This window comes from Salmo salar, chromosome 05 (genome assembly GCF_965601325.2).
Source record: "Salmo salar chromosome 05, fSalSal1, whole genome shotgun sequence".
NCBI classification, from domain to species: domain Eukaryota; kingdom Metazoa; phylum Chordata; class Actinopteri; order Salmoniformes; family Salmonidae; genus Salmo; species Salmo salar.
In genome coordinates, this window is record NC_138295.1 from 29,673,410 (window position 1) to 29,698,236 (window position 24,827).

General features: G+C 43.3%; 1 protein-coding gene and 1 long non-coding RNA gene across 4 annotated transcripts in view; one reads left to right on the top strand and one right to left on the bottom strand.

Annotated features, from left to right (window-relative positions):
- Positions 1-828: 828 nt before the first annotated feature.
- Positions 829-2,712, bottom strand: LOC123743088 (uncharacterized). The gene is made up of 2 exons (XR_006769848.2): positions 2,185-2,712; positions 829-1,951 (listed from the first exon to the last, which is right to left on the bottom strand). It is a non-coding gene; the product is annotated as an uncharacterized LOC123743088 (long non-coding RNA).
- Positions 2,700-24,827, top strand: part of LOC106604567 (TBC1 domain family member 9B) — a 52,668-nt gene continuing 30,540 nt past the window's right edge. For 2 of the 3 annotated variants that reach the window (XM_014199332.3, XM_014199333.3), the window contains exons 1-9: positions 2,713-2,998; positions 9,588-9,698; positions 15,338-15,456; positions 16,422-16,650; positions 20,422-20,680; positions 21,025-21,232; positions 21,609-21,773; positions 22,825-22,995; positions 23,536-23,686. In XM_014199332.3, coding sequence (XP_014054807.1) covers positions 2,881-2,998; positions 9,588-9,698; positions 15,338-15,456; positions 16,422-16,650; positions 20,422-20,680; positions 21,025-21,232; positions 21,609-21,773; positions 22,825-22,995; positions 23,536-23,686 — 1,531 coding nt within the window. In that variant the 5' untranslated portion in view covers positions 2,713-2,880. Of the gene's footprint in view, positions 2,999-9,587; positions 9,699-15,337; positions 15,457-16,421; positions 16,651-20,421; positions 20,681-21,024; positions 21,233-21,608; positions 21,774-22,824; positions 22,996-23,535; positions 23,687-24,827 lie in introns of all 3 variants that reach the window. The other variant, XM_045718038.2, reaches the window with a different exon arrangement.

Sequence of the window (24,827 nt, forward strand, 5' to 3'; positions counted from 1 at the left end):
ACCACCCGGAAAGGTGATGAACTGAGGAGTATTTCTCTGTAATGTAGCCCTTTCCTAGGGAAAAACTCATTCTGATTGGTTGGGCCTGGCTCCCCAAGTGGCTGGGCCTATGCCTTCCCAGGCCCATCCATGGCTGCGCCCCTGCCCAGTCATGTCAAATCCATAGATTAGGGCCTAATCTAATTGTGCCTAATTTATTTATCTCAATTGACTGATTTCCTTTTATGAACTGTAACTCAGTAAAATCTTTTCAATTGTTGGATATTGCATATATATTTTTGTTCAGTATACTATGTTACGTCTAGTCTATGATAAATATCCCACCACGTCGAACGAACATATGATCAGTCGGCATTTATACAATTGTACCGAAACTACCATCAGAGCTGTCGTGATTTGTTTTATATGGTATGACTTTACTCGCATAAAAACTGTGGAGGAAAAGTGGTTTGTGATTACATTTTCACTTAACCCATTTAATCCCAAACTTTTCCCAGACATGAAAATATCCAAATCAAGTGTCATTAGTAACCCTTTGAAATAATCAATCATATTTTTTAAAGTTTCATGTAAAAGTAGGTGAAAAAGTGTGTTTTATGGTGACCGGTGGGATAATGTTATGTATACTGAATTAACATATTTCTCTTATGCAGTCATCAAAATTCTTATGTATCCCAGCCCAGTTAACACATTTAAAACTCTGTCACTGGCAGTCCCCAATATTGCCACTATAATTCCCCATCACATTCTAGTGACTATTTTACATATCAAAAACCCTTATACAACACCGATATGAATACTGAGAGCAAAGACAAAACAACAACCATCAACGTATTTCAACATTGTTACTTTATTGTAACATAAATTGTTACTTTAGTGCAACATGTATTGAAACATTAATATTTTAACTTTAACATTTGAACTTGTACTTTAGTGCAATCATGTCATTGTCAGGACATTTTAGTGCAACATTCACTAACAACTGTATAGCAGTCGTGTGATTAATTCCCACTGAACATAAAGGTAACATTTAGGATAGAGGTAGCCTGTAGAATATGCATTCAAGTAGAGGCCTACACTGAACAAAATAATATAATATATATATCATAGAGGTAGGCTTCAGAACCAAGTGCACGATTAGTTTGTGTATCACTATTTTGAACTACGATCAGTCAGACCTACTGTCACACAGTATGTCTTGAATCAATTGACCTTTTCCAAAAACATTTCAGTCATTTTGATTGCCTTTGACTTTTCTTCCTAGAGTCTGTTGTACTGCTTCTCCTCACCCTTTATCGACTTTCTTTTTCAGCCCTTATTCATTCACTCTTATCTCCTTTTCTACTGTCCATGGTATATCTTGAAGCACTCAATTTGCAGTGGCGCTTTGCATTTCTCACAGGCATAGGTAGTGTGTTTGTCACAATGACGACATCTCTGGAACTGGAGCATTGTGTTGATGGGCCAGTGAGAAGCTTTGTCATATCTTGCCTGATCTTCAACAGTAGCAGCCAGTAAAGATCTCCTTCCGTGGCTCAGTGGTTTCGTGCCAAACTTTTGCATATTTGGGCTGTATACTATGCAGTTTGGAATCACATCGGTGGCAGACCTCTTCGATCGTTTTAACTCTCAATCTTTATTTTTGACCACCCACAGCTTTTCCCTTGGCTCTTCTGACTGGACTCCCGGGCGGGTAGAGGATCTTGGCTCTTCATTATCAACAATGGGGGGGGACGTCATCACTGATAACGTTGTTCCTGTCATGATATGTTTGTATAGGATCAGCATTCAACAGCCTGGCTGGCAAATGGCCTGTCCATATCTGACCCATCGCTACCACAATCACTGAGGACAGCATCTTTCTCATTATGAGGGATAACTGCAATGTTTGCGTGCCTTGTCTGGGCAGTCACCTAGATCCAACATATCCAGAACTTGACTCAAAGTGAAACTAAAAGAAAGAACAGAGTAGAAAGTTAGGTAGAACAAGAACTATGTATGTGTATACCAAGATGCACTGTTATCCCACAGGTCACTATTGTTGCCGTCAATATGTTTACACATTCTATGACAACACTGAACAAAGTTGAGTAATTGCAAATGCATATATCAATACTAGACACCTTAAATATGATGTGTACCAATTATCTTTGCCCCATCTTCATGTTAACATACTTTACTAACCTTTTGTTTGGGAGCTTTGATGCAGCCATTCTCTTCTCATGGTGCAACCAGGAAGTGAACAGCTCTTGTCATGTGACAATTTACACTAAACGTTTGACACTGCATATATTTCATTGAGACCCTTTATTATTTCAATACTTGGTGGGAATGCATTGACACATCATTCAGTAAAATGTTTAGAGCCTTATAACTGAAAACGTTTTTTACGGTCACTATTGTGACTGATGGGATTAAATAGGTTAAATTAATACAGTGAGCCAAGCAGCGACGCAATATACACTATGATATGAACGTACAGTGGACGTGTTTACGTAAAAGTAGAAAGCGACCAGTTTCAAGGGTTGTCACTAGTTATCCCAGCCACAAAGTAATAAACCCAGGCTATTTCTATAATTATGAATGTTAAACCTAACCTTAACCACACCACTGCTAACCCTAACGTTAAATCAATACCAAAAAGTTAACGTTTTGTTTTCATCAATTTTTACGATACAGACATTTGACTTTGTGGCTGTGGTAACTAGTGGAAACCGTTTCCGAGTAGACACCAGCAGAGCAACCAGCTGCACAGACGGACATGAACTCAAAACTGCAGGGAACACGTCTGCAAAACATGTTTGTGTAAAGTCGCTTACCGTACACTTTGCACCATAATATCCAATAATAAGTGTGTAATTTGGAAAAAGCTTATTCAAAATGTGGATAACTCCAGGGGAGGTGTTGCTTGCCAACGCTCTGTGGGTGAGCGAAAGGGCGAACCCCTTCTTCATTCTCCAGAGGAGAAAGGGCCATGGCAAAGGAGGGGGCATCACTGGTAACTATACAATAACATTATTTGGTTTACAATTGCTCTCATGTTTCTGATTTTTGAAATTTGTGTTGGCTAATGTAATGATGGCTTTAGCTAACGTTATCTAGAAAGCTTGGTGTGTTAGCAAGGTAGCTAGCGCGCAGGCTAGCTGTTGATGTTGACTTGTAAAGCGGAGCTGGCTAACCAAGCTAGCGCGTTGTTTTTTCTTCGTCTGCAGCTACTACTAACTAACATCGTTGATAGGTTTTATTTGCTGGAAGTATGTGCATTTTCCTACATGCACCACTAAACAGTAAACTGTCAGCCTAACCAACCCAATACTGTTTGATTGCGGAGCTTAATTCGGGGCGTTCTTGCGTATAGGTATTTCTGCATTTTAGGAACAACCCCTCCAGCATACAATTAGTTCCTTCTTGAACGCCCCCATCACCCGAACATCCCATTGGTTCCTGCATGAACGAAAACCTGCTCTCATCAACGGAACTGCCGTAAAACAGTGCACCGACCGGCAGGGGGGCGAAGGCCACTGTCTACCTGCGTCGCTCCCTCTAGTTCCTCTGGTACAGAGCAGGCGGGGGCAAAATCGTGCTAGCCAACCGTGTGAGCACAAGGTGTCGCTCCCGCCTATTGTGTATCGGAGTCCCCAATAACAAGCAAACTAACGTTAGTCCTTCGCTCCCACCTGCTAAAGGACACTGTCTACCGTTGTCGCCTTCGACTATTGTTCTTCTGTGGGTTTTATCGCCTGATGGCAGCCAACGTTATGGTACCTACTGTACTGACCATTATGGCAGTCAAGCAATTGCATTCCGCCAAGAGTCGTTTACAATCAAGTCCTGTAGTGGCCACAATGTATCAATAAATAATCTTATTTGAATGCCTAGCAATCAGCACGTACATTGTTTAAAGGAGGGTTCACAACTGGTTTTGCTTGGGGACCCACATTTGACAATGACAATTGAGTCGCGACCCAGTATTATGGACTGTTGATAATTCCATTTTGTTAATGAACAGTAACACATAACAGTTTTTAAAATAGAAAAAACAGCAATAATTAGGAATTCTTAATCATCAATTACCATGTGAATAGTTTCACAACATTAAGGTTTTTTTTTTTTAAAGGTGTACGTTTTTAACCAGTTTAATAAAAGGTAATATGAATGTCAGTATTAATTAACAATAATATTTAACATAGTGAACAACAACTCATGAACCTGTTTATTTATTGTGTGTGTCTGTCTGTGTGTGTGTGGCCTATCAGTGGTAAAGCTGGGGGTGTTTCTTCAGTTTGATAAGTTTATTGAAGCCTGGGGTGACGGTTGACAGGGCAACTCGGAGGTCTTGCTGGCTGTCCAGTTTGTATCTGCTTTTAGTTTTCATTTACATTTACATTTTTACATTTTAGTCATTTAGCAGACGCTCTTATCCAGAGCGACTTACAAATTGGTGCATTCACCTTATAATATCCAGTGGAACAACCACTTTACAATAGTGCATCTAAATCTTTTAAGGGGGGGGGTTAGAAGGATTACTTTATCCTATCCCAGGTATTCCTTGAAGAGGTGGGGTTTCAGGTGTCTCCGGAAGGTGGTGATTGACTCCGCTGTCCTGGCGTCGTGAGGGAGCTTGTTCCACCATTGGGGTGCCAGAGCAGCGAACAGTTTTGACTGGGCTGAGCGGGAACTGTGCTTCCTCAGAGGTAGGGAGGCGAGCAGGCCAGAGGTGGATGAACGGCCTGCAGAGAAGCCACTTTCACACAGATAAGTAGTGCTGAACGGTAGCATGATTCTGATTGCATGACAGGAGAGAGCAGGATATTTTCCCACGATGCTGCACCAGAATGGTGGCCGTGTCATTTCCGGGAAGCGCATGCTCAGTCTGCGATCAAATGATAGCTCCACCAGCTGATCCTCTTCATTGCTTGGCAACGTGACGCTTCCCATCTCCACCCGAAAGGGGAGATTGGAATCCAGTCGTCTTGTCTCCTGTTCTCCGGGAAGTAGTCGCAAAACATTCCCTGCAGCTTGACAAGATGCTGTTTAATGTTTTTTGCAGTGTGTCGCCGTGCTCTTTGTTGATCAGACTCTGAATCTCGAAATCAGCATTGGGAAACATGTCAATACTCCCGTGAGAAGCATGATTTGCCCAAATGGTAAGCTTCATCTTGAAGGCATCCACTTTGTCCCTCTGTTCAAATCGACTTTGCATTGACACATGAGCGAATTCAGAAGATCAAAAATATCTGCCAGGTAGGCAACCTGTGCGAGCCATTCCTCACAATCGAAATGTTCGGCCAGAGATTGCTGCGTTTCTTTCGGAAAACAAGTAATCTCTGCTCGAAGCTCATAAAAGCGACCCAACAATTTACCCCTGGAAAGCCAGCGGATCTCTGCATGATAAAGCGCCTGCTGGTGCTCGCTCCCCATATCCTTGCAGAATGCCTGGAAACACCTGCTTTTCGTAGAACTCTTTTTGATATAGTTGACCCACTTGATCACATCCTGGAGAGTGGTGTGGAGCTCAGGCACCATGTCCTTCGCTGCCAATGCCTCCCTGTGTAGGAAGCAGTGGTTCCACGTTGCACTTGGTGCTCTCTCCAGGATCCGCTTTCCCGTCATGGCAGCTGCCCCATCAGTGGTCACACCGACGCACCCATCCCAGGCCAGTCCCACGGAGCCCAGGTGCATAGCCATTGTGTTAAAGACCGCCTCTGTGGTGGTGGTGGGCAAATCGGCACTAAAAAGGAACTGCTCCTCGACGTTATTATCCCACACGTGTGTGACATAGACCATTAGAATTGCATGGTTAGCCACATCTGTGGATTCATCAAGCTGCTGTGGGTAATGGCCATTTTCACTGATGCGCTCTGATGTCTGGCCCATTATGTCCTCAGACATGGCCTTGATTCTCCTTCTCATGGTGTCATTGGATAGGGGTATAGTTTTAAGTTTGTTGGCAGCTGACTCTCCCAAGATTTCAGTGCACATATCAATCGCAGCAGGGAGTATGAAATCCTCTGCGCTGGTGTGGGCTTTTTTGGACTTAGCAATGCACTGGGGTACAAGGTATGATACGCAAAGTGCCTTTTCTTGTACTGTGCATACGTTCTTCAATGAGTCTTGTGAGGCCACCAGATATCGACATCTTCTTTAAAAAAAAGTTAGCTGTCTTATCTTTGTGACTTGGATGCTTGGTGTCCAGATGCCTTTTCAGTTTGGAGGGTTTCATGCTCTCATTAGCTAACAGCTTGTTGCATAGGACGCACTGCGGTCTACACTCACCCTGCCTGTCTTCTATATATGTAAAACCATATTTGATGAAGCCGGGGTCGTATTTTCTCTTCTAGACAGGGACTGTGTTGTCTGCCTTTTTGTTGACATTGGAAGCAGCAGTAGATGAAGAGGGAGATGCACGTTTTAAAAACGTGTCAGTGATTTTACTCTGACAGCTAGGGCTGGGTGGTATACCGGCATTTGAATGTTTGGTTTGATAAATTTGATACACCATTGGTAATGTCCATTTTTATAGTTTACTTCACTGCTTAAGTCATCTCTCTCCTCTCTTTCTCTCCATGCCACGCCCCCTGTCACTCAAGGAGCGCATTTGACGTTCCTCAACCACGAGACACTTGCGTTCAGTCTGCATGGTCAATGCAGCGCATGCAGAAATGTTGATGACAACAATGCTGTTTTCACTTTGCCTCTTAATATAAATCCACTAGTGTTCTATAATGACACTATTAGTTTGTGTTTCTTAGATCAGCAAACAGCAAGTTTGTCTTTCTTAGCAAGTTGCCCTAAATCTTGTGAGACGCTAATGCTAATAGCTAGCTAATGTACTGAGTAAGCGCAAACGTAGCTAGCTAATACAGCCTGGTAATACCAGTGATGGTGTAGCCTGATAATACCAGTGATGGTGTAGACCTGAATTTGTTTTGGTTGAAGTGGAATTGAACAGTATAAAACAATCAGAATGGAGAAAGACTCATTGAAATCACTTAGAATGTATGTGTTGCCACCTTAGGATCACTCACTACTCATAAAGCAAATGTCCAACTTTTATTATTCAAAACTAAATACCATCATACTGTCCAATTAAACCCAAAAAAAATACTGTGATAATATTTTGTCCATATTGCCCAGCCCTACTGACAGCTAGCCTACATGAGTTAAATGACAGCTAACTATCCACACGTGCAATACCTGCGGAACACATCTGCATAGTTAGCAATCAAGATATGTCAGAAGATGATGGGGGGCGAGAACGTTGAGTGTGTGCAGCGCGCAAACCCTCCAAGTCCGAACGTAGCTAGCCATTTCACCACTGCCGACGTGCTGCACGTGTAAAGTCAGCAACAATAAGCGGTGCAGCGCACACACGCCTGTGTGTAGCGGTAACATTGTGAAATTCAGCAACAGTATGCGGTGAGGCCGTATCCTTTCAAAATGAAAGGTTTGGTGTGGCGCTTACCTTAAATATTTGTTATTTAAAAAAATATATATTGCACATGTCCCACGACCCCATGTCCCACGACCCCCCCCCCCCCCCAGTTGAGAATACCTGGTTTAAAGCACATTTTTACAAGCCTCAGTCATAAATGACCACTCCAATAAGCCCCCTATGGTGAACGACGTGAATGGAAGGCCCGTAGAATCATGACTCTTTCGAGTTTTCAGTTCGCCGGTAGGGGGTCCTTTGTGCTCTTGGCATTACTGATTCAAATGAACGAAATGAGTCAAAATATTTGTTCTTTTGACTGAACGAGTTGAATAGATTAGAGTCAGTAAAAAGAGCTGAACTTCCCATCACTAGTTTCTGCAGATGCAATAATGCCCACATGCAGGAACTCCCCGAATTGCGGACCGCAATTGCACCCTTCTCAACCAACCTGAGACCTGAGTCTAGCTAGCCCTGTCATATGACCAAAACAATGGAAGTTGGATTAGCCTCCCGTATTGAATTTGGATGCTATCATAAAACACCAGATATAGCTATCTTCAGTTATTCTAGTAACTAAGGGAATAACAATGTCATGTAATAAAAAAACTATTTCATATTAAAGAGCTCTTTTAGAAAATTTAGGCTAGGTAGCTAGCTACTTCAACAGATATGATTTAATTAAATTATTACTAAATTAGACCCAATCACTCCCATCTGAAAGACTACCCAGACGTCCTCAAGTCAAGTCTCATTTTAAAGAGCCGAAGAACAAGCCTATTGGCATGTGTTTCTTTCTGTTTCTTATTATAAATTCAGTTTTGGAGGTGCGTTTCCTGACCGATTCCGCATTTGGTTGATAATGTTTATCCCCATGAGACACTGTAGATGTGGAAGCCTATTTCACTTCCTCCAAATCCTCAGAATGAATCTAAGATAACAATTAATTACAGATTTATCGAGTTATGTTTTTGCCGAGGATGTTTTAGTTGCGCAGTTTTACATCTAAGATGTTTGGTGCAGTATTTCTCAAGTAAAAAAATGTGATGTTAAGTAAACAAAGTCGGGTTGCTGGGCATGTCTGTTGCTGTCTATGCTATTTGATAGAGAGCAATCACTGCAGCTGTTCACACCATGTTAGTAGGCAAATGCATCTTCAAATCAAAACTCAGTTTTAGATGAGACTGACTTTATGACCAAAATTATCCTATTTAGACTTTGTATTCAATTTTGACACTAGAATAACTGTTTCTGGCTCATGTCGATGCCACATGGGCCGTTTTCAAAGGGATGTGTTGCTTTTTAAAGGCAGTCGATCTTTAAAGTTACTCAACATAAGTTGTCTTTCATTCACAAGAGTTTGACATTTCCCTTCGATGTAGATATTCCTCCCCAAGTCCCTGTCTGTATTAGCCACAGCATCACTGCCGCTGTTTTGCTGAACAGTTCTAGGAACATAAGTCTTATACTAGCTTACAGTACACCAGTCACATGAAGGCCGTAAAATGTAGGCTATGAAATAGTACATCATGTAGAAATGCTTGAGGTGTATGTGTGCGTGTGTGTGGTATGTGTGCTTGAATGTCTGGCTTTGGGCCAGCAGGCGTCGGACTTCCTCAAGCTTAACAAACAGATGTCAGTTCAGATCATAGCCAAATAACCTTTGTTTACCCAGCTTAAAAGTCATCCATGCAAAGTAAGGACTCCTCCATCCAGCAATACAATATTTTGGAGGATTGACCTGTAGTCACCTATTGGGATTCCTGATTGACCTGTAGTCACCTATTGGGATTCCTGATTGACCTGTAGTCACCTATTGGGATTCCTGATTGACCTGTAGTCATCTATTGGGATTCCTGTAGGCCTATAATCTCAACTAGTCAGTTGAAACATTATAGTGAGATACTGCATTAGTATGGGTAGCCTAGTGGTTAAGAGCATTGGGCCAGTAACCTGAAGGTCACTGGTTCAAATCCCGAGCCGACTTGATGAAAAATCTGTCTGTGCCCTTGAGCAAAGGCACTTAACCCTAATTGCTACTGTAAGTAGTTCTGGATATTGGATAAGAGCATCTGCTAAGTGACTCAAATGTAAATCGTGTTGTAAGGGGCATACATCGAATAGTAGCCTGACTTGTTGTGCTGCTTTTCTTCAGGCTTGTTGGTGGGCACCATGGATGTTGTCCTGGACTCCAGTGCCAGAGTGGCTCCCTATAGGATCCTGCACCAGACGGGGGACTCACAGATCTTCTGCAGCATCGCATGTGGTGGGTGCAAAACCATGCCATGACACCTCTGAATATTCTGGGACAGACTCATTTATTTGAAGCTATCCTATTTAATTAAAACTGAATAAAAGTGCTAGACCTATATAAATGTGATCCATTATCATCAGGTGTTAAGAGACCTCTCCTTGATCTGCAATGTTCTAGGTTTATCCCATAGATATTACAACCAGTAGATAGTGATAGCTCTGACATCATCTACATATTCCTATGGAAAACTCCCGATGGCGCATGAAGCCGGAAGTATTTCAATTTGAAGCGTGCCATGTTGCTGAATGGCACCAAAAACGCGAAGGATCATGGGGAAAGTGGCTGTAACTAGCAAAGGATCATGGTCGAAGTAGTCGTTTTCATCCTGCCAGAGAGAGTCAACCTTAATGTCTATGGCATGAGGGCGCGAGCCTCCTCGTAGTCTCACGGCCTGTGATTGGTCTGTCTCAGCACGTGGTCCTGTGTGACGACAAATGTAGTAGTCAGAATGGATTACTATTTAATTAAATATCTCGATTTGCAGCAAACTTTAAAATAATTCACAGTGGAGATCAAACTTGTTCATAATAAGCAATTTTTGTTGCCCCAAATTTTTGGGGGGCCGTTCTGGTATCGTAATTTATGTAGGCTTTCTAGGAAAGACCAGGGCTTTTGGCACCGCTAGTTCCAGAGCTCGTGGCTGAGGGGTACCAGAGCAAGAGAGAAGGCAGACGATCCCCCAAAAATTATATCCGCACCACGCTCCAGCCAAATTACACGCGCTCCTCGCTCCGTTCACATCCTCTCACCCCAGAGTTCATGGCTGAGCGGTACCTGAGTGAAATTGGAGTGCGAGAGAAGGCCTAAGCTCCCCAATTTTTTAAATCCGCTCCACTATCCAGCCAAATTACTCACGCTCCACTCACATCCTCTGGCTACTGCGTAGCAACCAATCAGCAGAGCTTGTGACTTCACGCTCCAGACCGGACACTGGGGGACTGGTTTATTCACATCTATGCCAAGAATGTTAAAGTGACAAGGAGAGGAACACACTTTAGAACAGTGTTGTATTACTCAAGTCCTGATTTTCATGACTTTTAACTCGACTTGTACTCGACCATTGAGGACTCGCACTCGCCATCTAGACCATTAGTGACTCGGACTGGCCCCCCGTGACTTGTATTTGCACTTGGCTACTATGATGAGCAGAATATTAGCAGCGCTGGATGAGCAGAGCATCCAACACACCCGGCACACACAGCCTACATCAGCTGGTGAGCTGTGGGGGAGCAAGCGATGAGTGTGGGCAGACAGGCTCCGCTCCGGCTCAGCCTCCGATCATAGGCCACACATCGCACAAGCCACTCTCTTGCTTCCCCATCACCAGTGTGCTATTTAGCTTTGCCTGGTTAAGAAACAGAAACTTCTTCACGAAATTGAAAACAGTAGTATTGAGTTTAATAGCATAACAGTGTAGCTATTTGTCTCTCATTGTGGATAGAAAAGTATTCTGTCTTTGAATTTTCATCTCGCTCTACCCCCCCCCCCGCATCTGACAAGTCTCCCTTTAGTGTTCACTCTGCAAATAACTACTCAAATATCAGTGGGTCGATTACAAAAAAGTAGCTGAGAGCCCGACTTACCATTTATGTATTTAGTAAATAAGTAGTGAAACACTATTGAGTAGAATTTGTGGTAGTGATGAATAATATTTAGGACTCCCGAGTGGCGCAGTGGTCTAAGGCACTGCATCTCAGTGCTATAGGCGTCATTACAGACCCTGGTTTGATCCCGAGCTGTATCACAACCGACCGTGATCGGGTCCCATTGGGCGGTGTACAATTGGCCCAGCGCCGTCCGGGTTAGGGGAGGGTTTGGCCGGGGTAGGCCGTCATTGTAAAATAAGAATTTGTTCTTAACTGTATTTACGTTTTTCTTTTTTTTTATGAGGGAGTGGGAGTGGCGCCATCTGGTGGTGACTAGAAACAATTGCATGATAAGACCTATTATAAATTGATGGACTCGTGACTCCGACTCGACTCGTACTTCAGCCATAGGGACTCGACTTGGACTCGAGCACAGGGACTTGAGATTTAGTGACTGATACAACATTGCTTTACGTTATCAATATTCACCTATGCTAGCTGCACTAAAGTACTCTGGCTTGAAGTTTACAATAGGTACAGATCCCCCAATGCTAACCTTAACCATCAGTGGGGGAAATGCTAAACTGCCCAGGATCCTAACTAGGGACAAACCCTATACCGACTAAACCACACCTAGACCCACTAAACCACATCCACTAAACCACACCTACAATGTATTCGGAAAGTATTCATACGCCTTAACTTTTTCCACATTTTGTTACGTTACAGCCTTATTCTAAAATGGATGATAGTTTCTTCCCTCGTCAATATGCACACAATACCCCTTAATGACAAAGCAAAAACAGGTTTTTAGAAATGTTTACAAATGTACAGTGAGGGAAAAAAGTATTTGATCCCCTGCTGATTTTGTACGTTTGCCCTCTCGCTGCCAAAGGTGCATCAAAGTGCTGAGTAAAGGGTCTGAATACTTATGTAAATGTGATATTTCCGTATTTTTGTTTTTATACTGTGAGGGAAAAAAGTATTTGATCCCCTGCTGATTTTGTACGTTTGCCCACTGACAAAGAAATGATCAGTCTATAATTTTAATGGTAGGTTTATTTGAACAGTGAGAGACAGAATAACAACAAACAAATCTAGAAAAATGCATGTCAAAAATGTTATAAATTGATTTGCATTTTAATGAGGGAAATAAGTATTTGACCCCCTCTCAATCAGAAAGATTTCTGGCTCCCAGGTGTCTTTTATACAGGTAACGAGCTGAGATTAGGAGCACTCCCTTTAAGAGTGTGCTCCTAATCTCAGCTCGTTACCTGTATAAAAGACACCTATCCACAGAAGCAATCAGATTCCAAACTCTCCACCATGGCCAAGACCAAAGAGCTCTCCAAGGATGTCAGGAACAAGATTGTAGACCTACACAAGGCTGGAATGGGCTACATGACCATCGCCAAGCAGCTTGGTGACAAGGTGACAACAGTTGGTGCGATTATTCGCAAATGGAAGAAACACAAAAGAACTGTCAATCTCCCTCGGCCTGGGGCTCCATGCAAGATCTCACCTCGTGGAGTTGCAATGATCATGAGAACGGTGAGGAATCAGCCCAGCACTACACGGGAGGATCTTGTCAATGATCTCAAGGCAGCTGGGACCATAGTCACCAAGAAAACAATTGGTAACACACTACGCCGTGAAGGACTGAAATCCTGCAGCGCCCGCAAGGTCCCCCTGCTCAAGAAAGCACATATACATGTCCGTCTGAAGTTTGCCAATGAACATCTGAATGATTCAGAGGACAACTGTTGAAAGTGTTGTGGTCAGATGAGACCAAAATGGAGCACTTTGGCATCAACTCAACTCGCCGTGTTTGGAGGAGGAGGAATGCTGCCTATGACCCCAAGAACACCATCCCCATTGTCAAACATGGAGGTGGAAACATTATGCTTTGGGGGTGTTTTTCTGCTAAGGGGACAGGACAACTTCACCGTATCAAAGGGACGATGGACAGGGCCATGTACCGTCAAATCTTGGGTGAGAACCTCCTTCCCTCAGCCAGGGCATTGAAAATGGGTCGTGGATAGGTATTCCAGCATGACAATGACCCAAAACACACGTCCAAGGCAACAAAGGAGTGGCTCAAGAAGAAGCACATTAAGGTCCTGGAGTGGCCTAGCCAGTCTCCAGACCTTAATCCCATAGAAAATCTGTGGAGGGAGCTGAAGGTTCGAGTTGCCGAACGTCAGCCTCGAAACCTTAATGACTTGGAGAAGTTCTGCAAAGAGGAATGGGACAAAATCCCTCGTGAGATGTGTGCAAACCTGGTGGCCAACTACAAGAAACGTCTGACTTCTGTGATTGCCAACAAGGGTTTTGCCACCAAGTACTAAGTCATGTTTTGCAGAGGGGTCAAATACTTATTTCCCTCATTAAAATGCAAATCAATTTATAACATTTTTGACATGCATTTTTCTGGAATTTTTTGTTGTTATTCTGTCTCTCACTGTTCAAATAAACCTACCATTACAATTATAGACTGATCATTTCTTTGTCAGTGGGCAAACGTACAAAATCAGCAGGGGATCAAATACTTTTTTCCCTCACAGTATAAAAACAAAAATACGGAAATATCACATTTACATAAGTATTCAGACCCTTTACTCAGCACTTTGATGCACCTTTGGCAGCGATTACAGTCTAGAGTTTTCTTGGGTATGACAAAACAAACTTGTCTTACCTGTATTTAGGGAGTGTCTCCCATTCTTCTCTGCTGATCCTCTCAAGCTCTGTCAGGTTGGATGGGGAGCGTCGCTGCACAGCTATTTTCAGGTCTCCAGAGATGTTCAAGTCCGGGCTCTGGCTGGGCCACTCAAGGACATTCAGAGACTTGTCCTGAAGCCATTGCTGTGTTGTCTTGACTGTGTGCTTAGGATCGTTGTCCTGTTCGAAGGTGAACCGCCCAAGTCTGAGGTTCCGAGCGCTCTGGAGAAGGTTTTCATCAAGGATCTCTCAGTACTTTGCTTCGTTCATCTTTCCCTCAATATGGACTAGTCTCCCAGTCTCTGCAGTTGATCAACATCCCCCACAGCATGATGTTTCTAGCTCCATGGTTTACCATATTGATGGTGCCAGGTTTCCTCCAGACGTGATTGATGCTTGGCATTCAGGCTAAAGAGTTCAATCTTGGTTTCATCAGAGCAGAAAATCTTGCTTTTCATGGTCTGAGAGTCTTTAAGTGCCTTTTGGCAAACTCCTAAGTGTGCTGTCATGTGCCTTTTACTGAGGAGTGGCTTTCGTCTGGCCACTCTACCATGAAGGCCTGATTGGTGGAGTGCTGCAGGGATGGTTGTCCTTCTGAAAGGTTCTCCAATCTCCACAGAGGAACTCTGGAGCTCTGTCACAGTGCCCATCGGGTTCTTGGTCACCTCCCTGACCAAGGCCCCCCCGATTGCTCAGTTTGCTCAGGCGGCCAGCTCTAGGAAGAGTCTTGGTGGTTCCAAACTTTTTCCATTTAAGAATGATGGAGGCCACTGTGTTCTTGGGGACCTTCAATGCTGCAGACATTTTTTGGTACTCTTCCCCAGATCTGTGCCTCGACACAATCCTGTCTCTGAGCTCTACTGACAATTCCTTCAACCTCATTGCTTGGTTTCTGCTCTGACATGCACTGTCAAGTGTGGGACCTTATATAGACAGGTGTGTGCCTTTCCAAATCATGTCCAATCAACTGAATTTACCACAGGTGGACTCCAATCAAGTTGTAGAAACATCTCAGGGATGATCAATGGAAGCAGGATGTCTCATAGCGAAGATTCTGAATACTTTTTTGTATTTCTGTTTTTTATTTGTAATAAATTAGCAACATTTCTTTTTTTTTGTGATTTTCGAATATATGGCTGTAACGTAACATAATGTGGAAAACTGGAAGGGGTCTGAATACTTTCCGAATGCACTGTATACCCACTAAACCACACCTGTACCCTCTAAAGCACACCTGTACCCGATTTCTACCTTTGTGTTGATGTGGGAAATACTGTGTTTTCCCAGGCTCCTCCCGGAAAGAGATCACAGAGCATTGGGAGTGGCTGGAGACCAACCTGCTCCAGACACTCTCCATTTTCGACAACAACGAAGATATCACCACCTTCGTCAAGGGGAAGATCTCGGTAGGCACTGCTGCCACAAAGTATAGTTCAACCTCATAGAATTAGAACAAATTAGAATTCAATGATCACACCCTGTTATGTCCTAGCAAATTGTTGCTCCTTCGTTAAGCTACTGACTCAGTTCCTCCACTAAATGCAGATATATGCATCATTGTCACTTTAATCTAAACTACAGGCCTTCGCAGGTTCAAAAAGTTGGAACCGTTCCAAAATGAACCTGGGTCTTTTCCATCCGCACCCATACGTACATTTTTTTAAATATAGAGACCCATTCCGAATTGACCTGATGTCAACTAGACCCGTTCTGGATAGACCTGGTTCAGTCCCGGTCCGATCCGTGTGAGGGAAGCAGCAGAAAAATCAATTTTTAGCTACTTTATTAACCGGAGCTGATAAAGCGCAAGGGAGAGGAGGTAAAGAGAGGTAATGCTCTAGTAGGGGCCGTGCTGTGTGTGTAGGTTGCTGTGAGTGTGAGCGAGTGACACAGCAACAGGAAGGGAGGGAGAGACAGCAACCAACCAAGCCGACTTGCCCTACAGTAGACTAAAAGCTGCCATAGCTAGATTATTTATCATCCAAAATGATTACGTAGTACCTCCTCTTGACTGCCTCAAACCGGGAGAAGCTAGTTAAGCTAGCCATGTAGGCTAATTGAGGCTGCATGTGTTTTCTTGTTCTACACAGTTACAAACAACAACCCATTCAAAATATAAAGTAGCAGCCTACCTGTTGGCTCTTGTTTGTTGTAGCCTATTCTTCTCCTCTAACTTTTAATTCTATCAATTGAATTCCAACTTCCATTGGTCAGATATCTCCTAACTTTTGCCTATTGCTGCTTTGATGACTTATGATTGACTAACAACAAGCTACACGCGCCACTCGTGAAAAACAAGAGCAGCAGCATAAATAATACAATTTCTCTCTGTCTATATATATTGTAACAGAACCTAACTCCCTCCATCTAGGGCATCATCGCCGAGGAGAACAAGAGCAAGGCTGCCCTGGAGGATGAGGACTCTGGCAAGTTCCGCGAGGCTGAGCTGAAGATGAGGAAGCTGTTTGGCATGCCCGGCGAGGAGAAGCTGGTCAACTACTACTCCTGTAGCTACTGGAAGGGCCGTGTGCCCCGGCAGGGCTGGGTCTACCTTAGCGTCAACCACCTCTGCTTCTACTCCCTCCTCCTGGGGAAAGAAGGTGGGTGTGGAGCAGGGTTTCCGTTAGCTGTAAATGCAGAGTAACATTTTTTTTTTTATTAAAAAAAATATATATATTCACACACACACACACACACGAGAATAGACTGCGACCGGAGCGTTTCAGGACAACAGTTTTCAGCTGTGCTAACATAATTGCAAAAGGGTTTTCTAATGATCAATTAGCCTTTTAAAATGATAAACTTGGATTAGCTAACACAACGTGCCATTGGAACACAGGAGTGATGGTGGCTGATAATGGGCCTCTGTACGCCTCTGTAGATATTCCATATAAAATCTGCCATTTCCAGCTACAATAGTCATTTACAACATTAACAATGTCTACACTGTATTTCTGATCAATTTGATGCTATTTTAATGGACAAAAAATGTGATTTTCTTTGAAAAACAAGGACATTTCTAAGTGACCCCAAACGTGTGTGTGTGTGTGTGTGTGTGTATATACAGTGGATATAGAAAGTCTACACACCCCTGTTAAAATGCCAGGTTTTTGTGATGTAAAAGAATGAGACAAAGATAAATCATGTCAGAACTTTTTCTACTGTTAATGTGACCTATAATGTGAACAATTCAATTGAAAAACAAACTGAAATCTTCGAGGGGGAAAAATGAAAAATAAAAACCTTACAATAACCTGGTTGCATAAGTGTGCACACCCTCTTATAACTGGGGATGTGGCTGTGTTCAGAATTAACCAATCACATTCAAACTCATGTTAAATAGAAGTCATTACACACCTGCCATCATTTAAAGTGACTCTGATTAATCACAAATAAGTTCAGCTGTTCTACTAGGGTTTTCCTGACATTTTCTTAGTTGCATCTCAGAGCAAAAGCCATGGTCCGCAAAGAGCTTCCAAAGCATCAGAGGGATCTCATTGTTGAAAGATATCAGTCAGGAGAAAGGTACAAAAGAATGTCCAAAGCATTACATATACCATGGAACACAGTGAAGACAGTCATCATCAAGTGGAGAAAATATGGCACCCCAGAGACATTACCAAGAACTGGACGTCCCTCCAAAATTTATGAAAAGATGAGGAGAACTGGTCAGGGAGGCTTCCAAGAGGCCTACAGCAACATTAAAGGAACTGCAGGAATTTCTGGCAAGTACTGGCTGTGTGCTACATGTGACAACAATCTCCCGTATTCTTCATATGAATGGGCTATGGGGTAGGGTGGCAAGACGGAAGCCTTTTCTTACAATGAAAAACATCTAAGCCCGGCTGAAGTTTGCAAAAACAAACATCAAGTCCCCCAAAAGCATGTGGGAAAATGTGTTATGGTCTGATGAAACCAAGGTTGAACTTTTTGGCCATAATTCCAAAAGGTATGTTTGGTGCAAAAACAACACTGCACATCACCCAAAGAACACCATACCCACAGTGAAGCATGGTGGTGGCAGCATCATGCTTTGTGGCAGTTTTTTTTCTTCAGCTGGAACCGGGGCCTTAGTCAGGGTGGAGGGAATTATGAACAGTTCCAAATACCAGGCAATTTTGGCACAAAATCTTCAGGCGTCCGTTAGAAAGCTGAAGAGGAAGTTCACCTTTCAGCACGACAACGACCCAAAGCACACATCCAAATCCACGAAAGCATGGCTTCACCAGAAGAAGATTAACATTTTGGAATGGCCCAGCCAGAGCCCAGACCTGAATCCAATTGAACATCTCTGGGGTGATCTGAAGAGGGCTGTGCACAGCAGATGTCCTCGCAATCTGACAGATTTGGAGCGCTTTTGCAAAGAAGAGTGGGCAAATATTGCTACATCAAGATGTGTCACGCTAATAGACTCCTACCCAAAAGGACTGAGTGCTGTAATAAAATCAAAAGGTGCTTCAACAAAGTATTAGTTTAAGGGTGTGCACACTTATGCAACCAGGTTATTGTGAGTTTTTTATTTTTTTCCCCCTCAAAGATGTTTGTATTTCAATTGATTTGTTCACGTTATAGGTCACATTAAAGGTGGAAAAAGTTCTGACATGATTTCTTTGTCTCATTATTTTACATCACAAAAACCTGTCATTTTAACAGGGGTGTATAGACTTTTTAAATCCACTGTATGTGTGTCAAAATTGTTGCCAGCCAAATTATCAACAACAACAAAAATCCATAGCTAAATAATGCTTAGTATTAATTGGTGGAAATACCAGATGATGTGTTCCAACTTCATAGGCAAATATACTTCATAGGATAATAAATCCTCAAGCTGCTTGGAAATTAGTGTTGGGTGTGTGCCTTTTTAACCTTTTTACTCAGGCAAAAGATGCAAGGTCCTCATAATGGACTTCAGCCAGGTGTACCCTGACTGGGCAAAATTTGTGAAGATTGTGTTGATTATACCTGTTTCCAGTGTGCCGGCCGAGAATGGGGTTCTTTCTCCTAAACAGAGTAAAGACGGCCTCAAGATTGCGCCTTCTTGAGGACAAAGTAATGAGGCTGACGTAAACGCATGTAAATTATAGGCAAATTGTGTTCGGCAGGTCCGTTACTAGCAGTTCTACTGCAGCCCTAGGCAAAATCAACATATGCCGCCCATGTATAGTATGGATTGGAATGGATTGATAGAGTAGAGTAATGTGTATCATGCACAATTGGTGCATTTCAGTTCAGCTTATTCAGTAGCACATGGAAATGAAACATCATTGCCAACTTTTCACATCGGACTGTTACAATGTTGCAATCACTAGGCAGCCAACTAACTGGCTATAGTAGGAAACCGAGTTGTTATCAACGCTAAATCGCAGCGGGAGTTGGGTGGGCCGTGCCAGTCATGGCAAGAAGAGATCCAGCTTTTGTCAAATGTAGCTAACCATTTTCTTAACCATTTTCTTAACCTGTTAATTCTCCTGACCTGCTGCTTAAGTTCTGCTAACCTGCTGCGAAGAGTCAAATCTGACTGCTGGATCCCTTCTAGCCATGACCGGCCGTGGTGTTCGTAAACAGACATAATTGATTTATTAGGCCTAATTAAAATGTTCATGCCTAGGCTGAATTAAATTAGAGAAGCCTAGATTGTATTTGAAAACAGTTGTGTTTTTATTAATTGAAATTGTCATACAAATAGCCTATAGGACATGTTGTTTGCAAATGTATTACTATGTAGGCATCTAAGCAAAACATTATTTTATGATTATAGCAGGGAAGAAATGTCATGTTGGTATAAGAACATTACTGGCTAATTTCTATGCTGTTAAGATGAATTACAATAATGTAAATGTGATTTTGAACATCGTGGGTGGACGCCCTAATGTGTTACACACCCAATGCATATGGATGTCTGGTAAATTAAAATCCTAACGGAAACCCTGGTGTGTGCATGCATGTGTGTCTGACAATGAAAGCAATGCACTGTATGTGGGCAGTGATCTTATGAGATGACAGAAGAAGAGAATGAGGTGTGTTAGCGTGTATGTTGAGGAATGTGATTGACTCATAGTGAATAGCCCCACTTCAATGTTGCAGCACCAACCCCCAACACAATTCTGTACTAATTCAATCCTCTAAGATAGCATTCTAAGAAATCTACCTCTCTTTCTTCCTCCTACTGTTTCTGCCCCTCTACTGAACACCTTCTATCTCTCCCTGCTCCCAAGGACTCCTTCCTTTGCTTTCTCGCTCTCTTCTCTTCCCGTCTTTATCTGTCTTTTTCTATGCTGTATCTCCCTCTGTCTCTCACCCTCTTTTCTGGGCCAAGTAAAAAATAATTGTGAGAAGCGTCTGCTAAATGATCTCCCCCACTCCCCTTATAGTGACCCTGGTGGTGCAGTGGACGGAGGTCACCCGCCTGGAGAAGAACGCCACGCTGCTGTTCCCGGAGAGTGTGCGGGTGAGCACGCGGCACACGGAGCACTACTTCTCCATGTTCCTCAACGTTAACGACACCTTCAAGCTCATGGAGCAGCTGGCCACCATCGCCATGCGCCAGCTGCTGGACAACGAAGGCTTCGCCGCCGACCACTCGCTGCCCAAGGCCTGCAAGACGCTCAAGAATGTCTCGGCACTGAAGAGGTAGGAGGGTTCAAGAGTAAGGAATGTCCTGTTTTTTTTCTGACCATTAAAGAAATGTGGTAATTTAAACAACTGTTTTCACTGAAATGAAGTGGTACTTCCAAGAACGTGTCTTTTAACCCTCTAGAGAACAGGTGTAGACAATTCAGGTCCCAACACACCTGATTTAGCTAATAAAGGTCCTCGATGTAGTGGTCCGTTTCTGCATCTCACCAATACATCACTTTTAAGGGTATAGTTCTCGACAGTTCATATTTTTAGTGTGTATATATTTACTGTATCTGTAGTTTTTCTTCGTTTTGTTAATTTACTCTCTTCCACTCACGCTTGGATGTCAACTACAGGGACCTGGACGCACGGGCCAAGAATGAACGTTACCGGGCGCTGTTCCGCCTGACCCAGGACGAGCGCCTGGACGGACACACAGACTGCACGCTGTGGACTCCCTTTGCCAAGATGCACATCGTGGGCCAGCTGTTTGTCTCCAACAACTACATCTGCTTCTGCAGCCGTGAGGAGGACCTCTGTCAGCTCATCATCCCCCTCAGAGAGGTGCCTACACACACAACCCAACGCAAAGCACGAGCCCTCTCTTTCTTTTGTTTCCTGCCTCCTGTCTTTCTCTTTCCCCCTCTTTTCCATATATCCCGCATCCCACTTTCCTATTCTCTCATTTTAATTTTCTCTCTTTCACTCTCACTTTCTTACCCTGTATCTGTCTTTCTGTTTTTCATGGGGGACATAACATACCCTCATTGTGGGATGTGCCTAATGTTCTTAAAGTTGTACGTTAGTTATCTTTCCTTCGCTCTCTTCCCCTCCCTCTCACCCCCCTCTGTTTATCTCTCCTTCTCTCTCCTCCTTCCACTACATCTCTCTCTTCTACCCTTCTCTGTCTCTCCTCCCTTCCCTCCATCCCGCTCTCTAGGTGTCCATTGTGGAGAAGGCAGACAGCAGCAGCGTCTTGCCCTGCCCCGTGTCCATCAGCACCAAGAACAAGATGACCTTCCTCTTCGCCAACCTCAAGGACCGCGACTTCCTGGTCCAGCGCATCTCCGACTTCCTGCAGCGCACCCCCGAAAGTGGCCATTCGGTGAGCCAATCAGAGGGGAGGTGTGCTGTTTGGGTCTACCCTTTGAGCTAGGCTTGAGCTAGGCTTTACCTTCATGCCAACTTTGTGCCATAGCGGGATGTTTGGTAATGCACAAGGGGCGCTGTTTTCAAACCCAATGCTAACACATGTTAAAGCCCATAGAGAATGCTACCTAAATGCTAACGAGCACATTGCGAACATTTTGTACAGTTCCTGACCTAAACTATACAAGTAACAAAAAAATGCTACTCACAGTTTGCTGCACGCACAAAACAAATATTAGCCAGCAAGGCTCTTGGTCAAGGAGAGGATGTTCTGCTGTTACCAAGTGAATGCTTGATTTTGCAAGAATAGATAGTTACTAAACTAGCTACTAAATTAGCAAACCATATGTACAACTGCAGAGCATTTAGCACATGTTAGACGGTTAATTGAAAAGTTATAAGATATCTAGCCGAGTTCCATACTGTAAGTAGATCTCCTGGCGTGTGCTGTACAACAGTGAGTGACTCAAAACGCTCCGGTCTCTTGTTGTTGTGTGCTTGTAAACAAACACCGCGTGACTGGGGACTATCATAACCTTCATAATAATGTGACAGGTGACATGAAGAACGCAATGTTTTTTATCTCCTAACCTATTGCACAAGTTGACTGCAGGAATTTACTTAAAAAGTAGCTACAAATATTCACATTTATTGAAAAACCTCAAAGAAATAGTTTCAACGGTATTGACGGTAATTAAAAACCATCCTGTGTCTTTTTCCAAATACCCCGGTATATGTTATAAACGGTATACCGCCCAAGCCTACTTTGAACTGTCAGTCACGCTCTGTCCTGAACGAGATCGCAATTGTGATGGATAATGGGGCTTTTTGATGTATACAGTGATTTCTCTGCTACTTTCTACATAACAATAATATGCTGTAATCACTCATTTGTGTTCATGCTTTTGGCAGAATGATTTCTCTGAATGCATTAGTTGGTTACACATATCAAAATATCCTTATATTGTTTCTCTCCTAACACCCCTTTAAATCCCCGATCTCCCCAGGGTTCTCCCAGCCCTAGTACCACCCCTCTCTCCTCCAGCCTCCCCACACCCACTGGTGCAGTAGGGGAACCGTCCCAGAGGCGCCACTACAGCCCCAGCCTGCCAACAGCCACTAAGGGCCTGCTCCGCATCTACCAGAAGGACGCCCCAGAGGAACACGGACCCAAAGCTGTGAGTTCAACCCCACTCCCAGACCCACGTCAACGGCTTGGACTGTTTTATGCTGTTAGAATATCCTACACACTTTTTATAGGGTTTTATTACTTCAGTGTGGTCATCATCTGTTTTTAAGCTGAAGTGATCCTTTCTAAACTGTATTTTATTGTCCCTACCTAATGATGTTGACAGTTGGATGCTTTAGAGTGTAGACTAATGTATGCTGTGTCTATGGTTCTGGGTTAACATTACACTAGAGGAAATACTATCTTAACCAAATGTGTGTATAGACAAGCTTGAAGGCCCCCATCTGTTCATTCATCTAGCTCAGCTATCTAGCTCAGCTTTAGGTTCCCAAACTCAAGGGATTGTTGGATCACTGACTCTTTGTAGTATGTCTTTGTTTGCTTTTCTCATGGTGCCAAAGGAGCATAGCCACCGTGGCCGTACAGCATTCTGGTCGTTATATCGTTAAAACACCCCTTTAGCTCAATTACATTTTTGTTAGGTCATACTGATATAATGACCCTCCCCCCCCTTCTTTCTCCTCCTCAGACAAAGGAGAAGATGAAGGAGGAGTCGTGGAATATCCATTTCCTTGAGTTTGGCAGGGGTGTGTGTATGTACCGTACCTCCAAGACCAGAGAGCTGGTGCTCAATGGGATCCCTGAGAGCCTCCGAGGGGAGCTGTGGCTGCTCTTCTCAGGTCGACATTTTGTCCTACAATTTCATTTCAAGCACTTTTTCTTTTATAAATGGTTAATTGTCACAAAGCGCTTCTAAGCTTATATCCCCCCAGAATAACCCTTGTTGTAGGGTTTGGGTTTGCATTATCCCAACCCACATAGCCCTAAAACAATTGTTTTGATGTCTTAAATGGAGCAGGTATTTTTTTCCCAATGTACAAATCAAACTTTATTTGTCACATGCACCAAATACAACAAGTGTATACCTTAATGTGAAATGCTTACTTACAATCAAATCCCTTAACCAACAGTGCAGTTCAAGAAGAGTTAAGAAAATATTTACCAAATAAACTAAAGTAAAAAATGATAAAAAGTAACACAATAGCGAGGCTATATACAGGGGGTACCGAGTCAGTGTGCGGGGGTACAGGTTAGTCGAGGTAATTTGTACATGTAGGTAGGAGTGACGTGACTATGCATAGATAATAAACAGCAAGTAGGAGCAGTGTACAAAACAAATGGAAGGGGGGTGGTTTTATGGGCTGACAATTTTATGGGCTTTCCTCTGACACCGCCTATTATATAGGTCCTGGTTGACATGATGCTTGGCCCCAGTGATGTACTGGGCCATACGCACTACCCTCTGTAGCGCCTTACGGTCAGATGCCGAGCAGTTGCCATACCAGGCGGTGATGCAACCGGTCAGGATGCTCTCGATGGTGCAGCTGTTTAACTTTTTGAGGACCTGGGGACCTATGCCAAATCTTTTCAGTCTCCTGAGGGGGAAAATATTTTGTCGTGCCCTCTTCCGGACTATCTTGGTGTGTTTGGACCGTAATAGTTCATTGGTGATGTGGACACCAAGGAACTTGAAACTCTTGACCCGCTCCACCACAGTAATTGCACTCAATGTTTCTTAACTTGTGCTGAATCTGATGAAAGTTATTCTCAACTTCTGCTTTGGCTGTGCAGAGTCTAGGTCTATATGTGAGCCTCTGGCTTTAACCAGTAGGCTACTTGAACTGTAGCAGACACACCATGTCTTTGGGATGTTTTTAGTAGCACCTCAGTAGGGTTTCAAACCATCAACAACAAGTAGTGTCATTGCAGAGGAACTTCTCCTCAAATGGTTTCTGTTCTTCTCTGTGGGGTAAAGTTTTA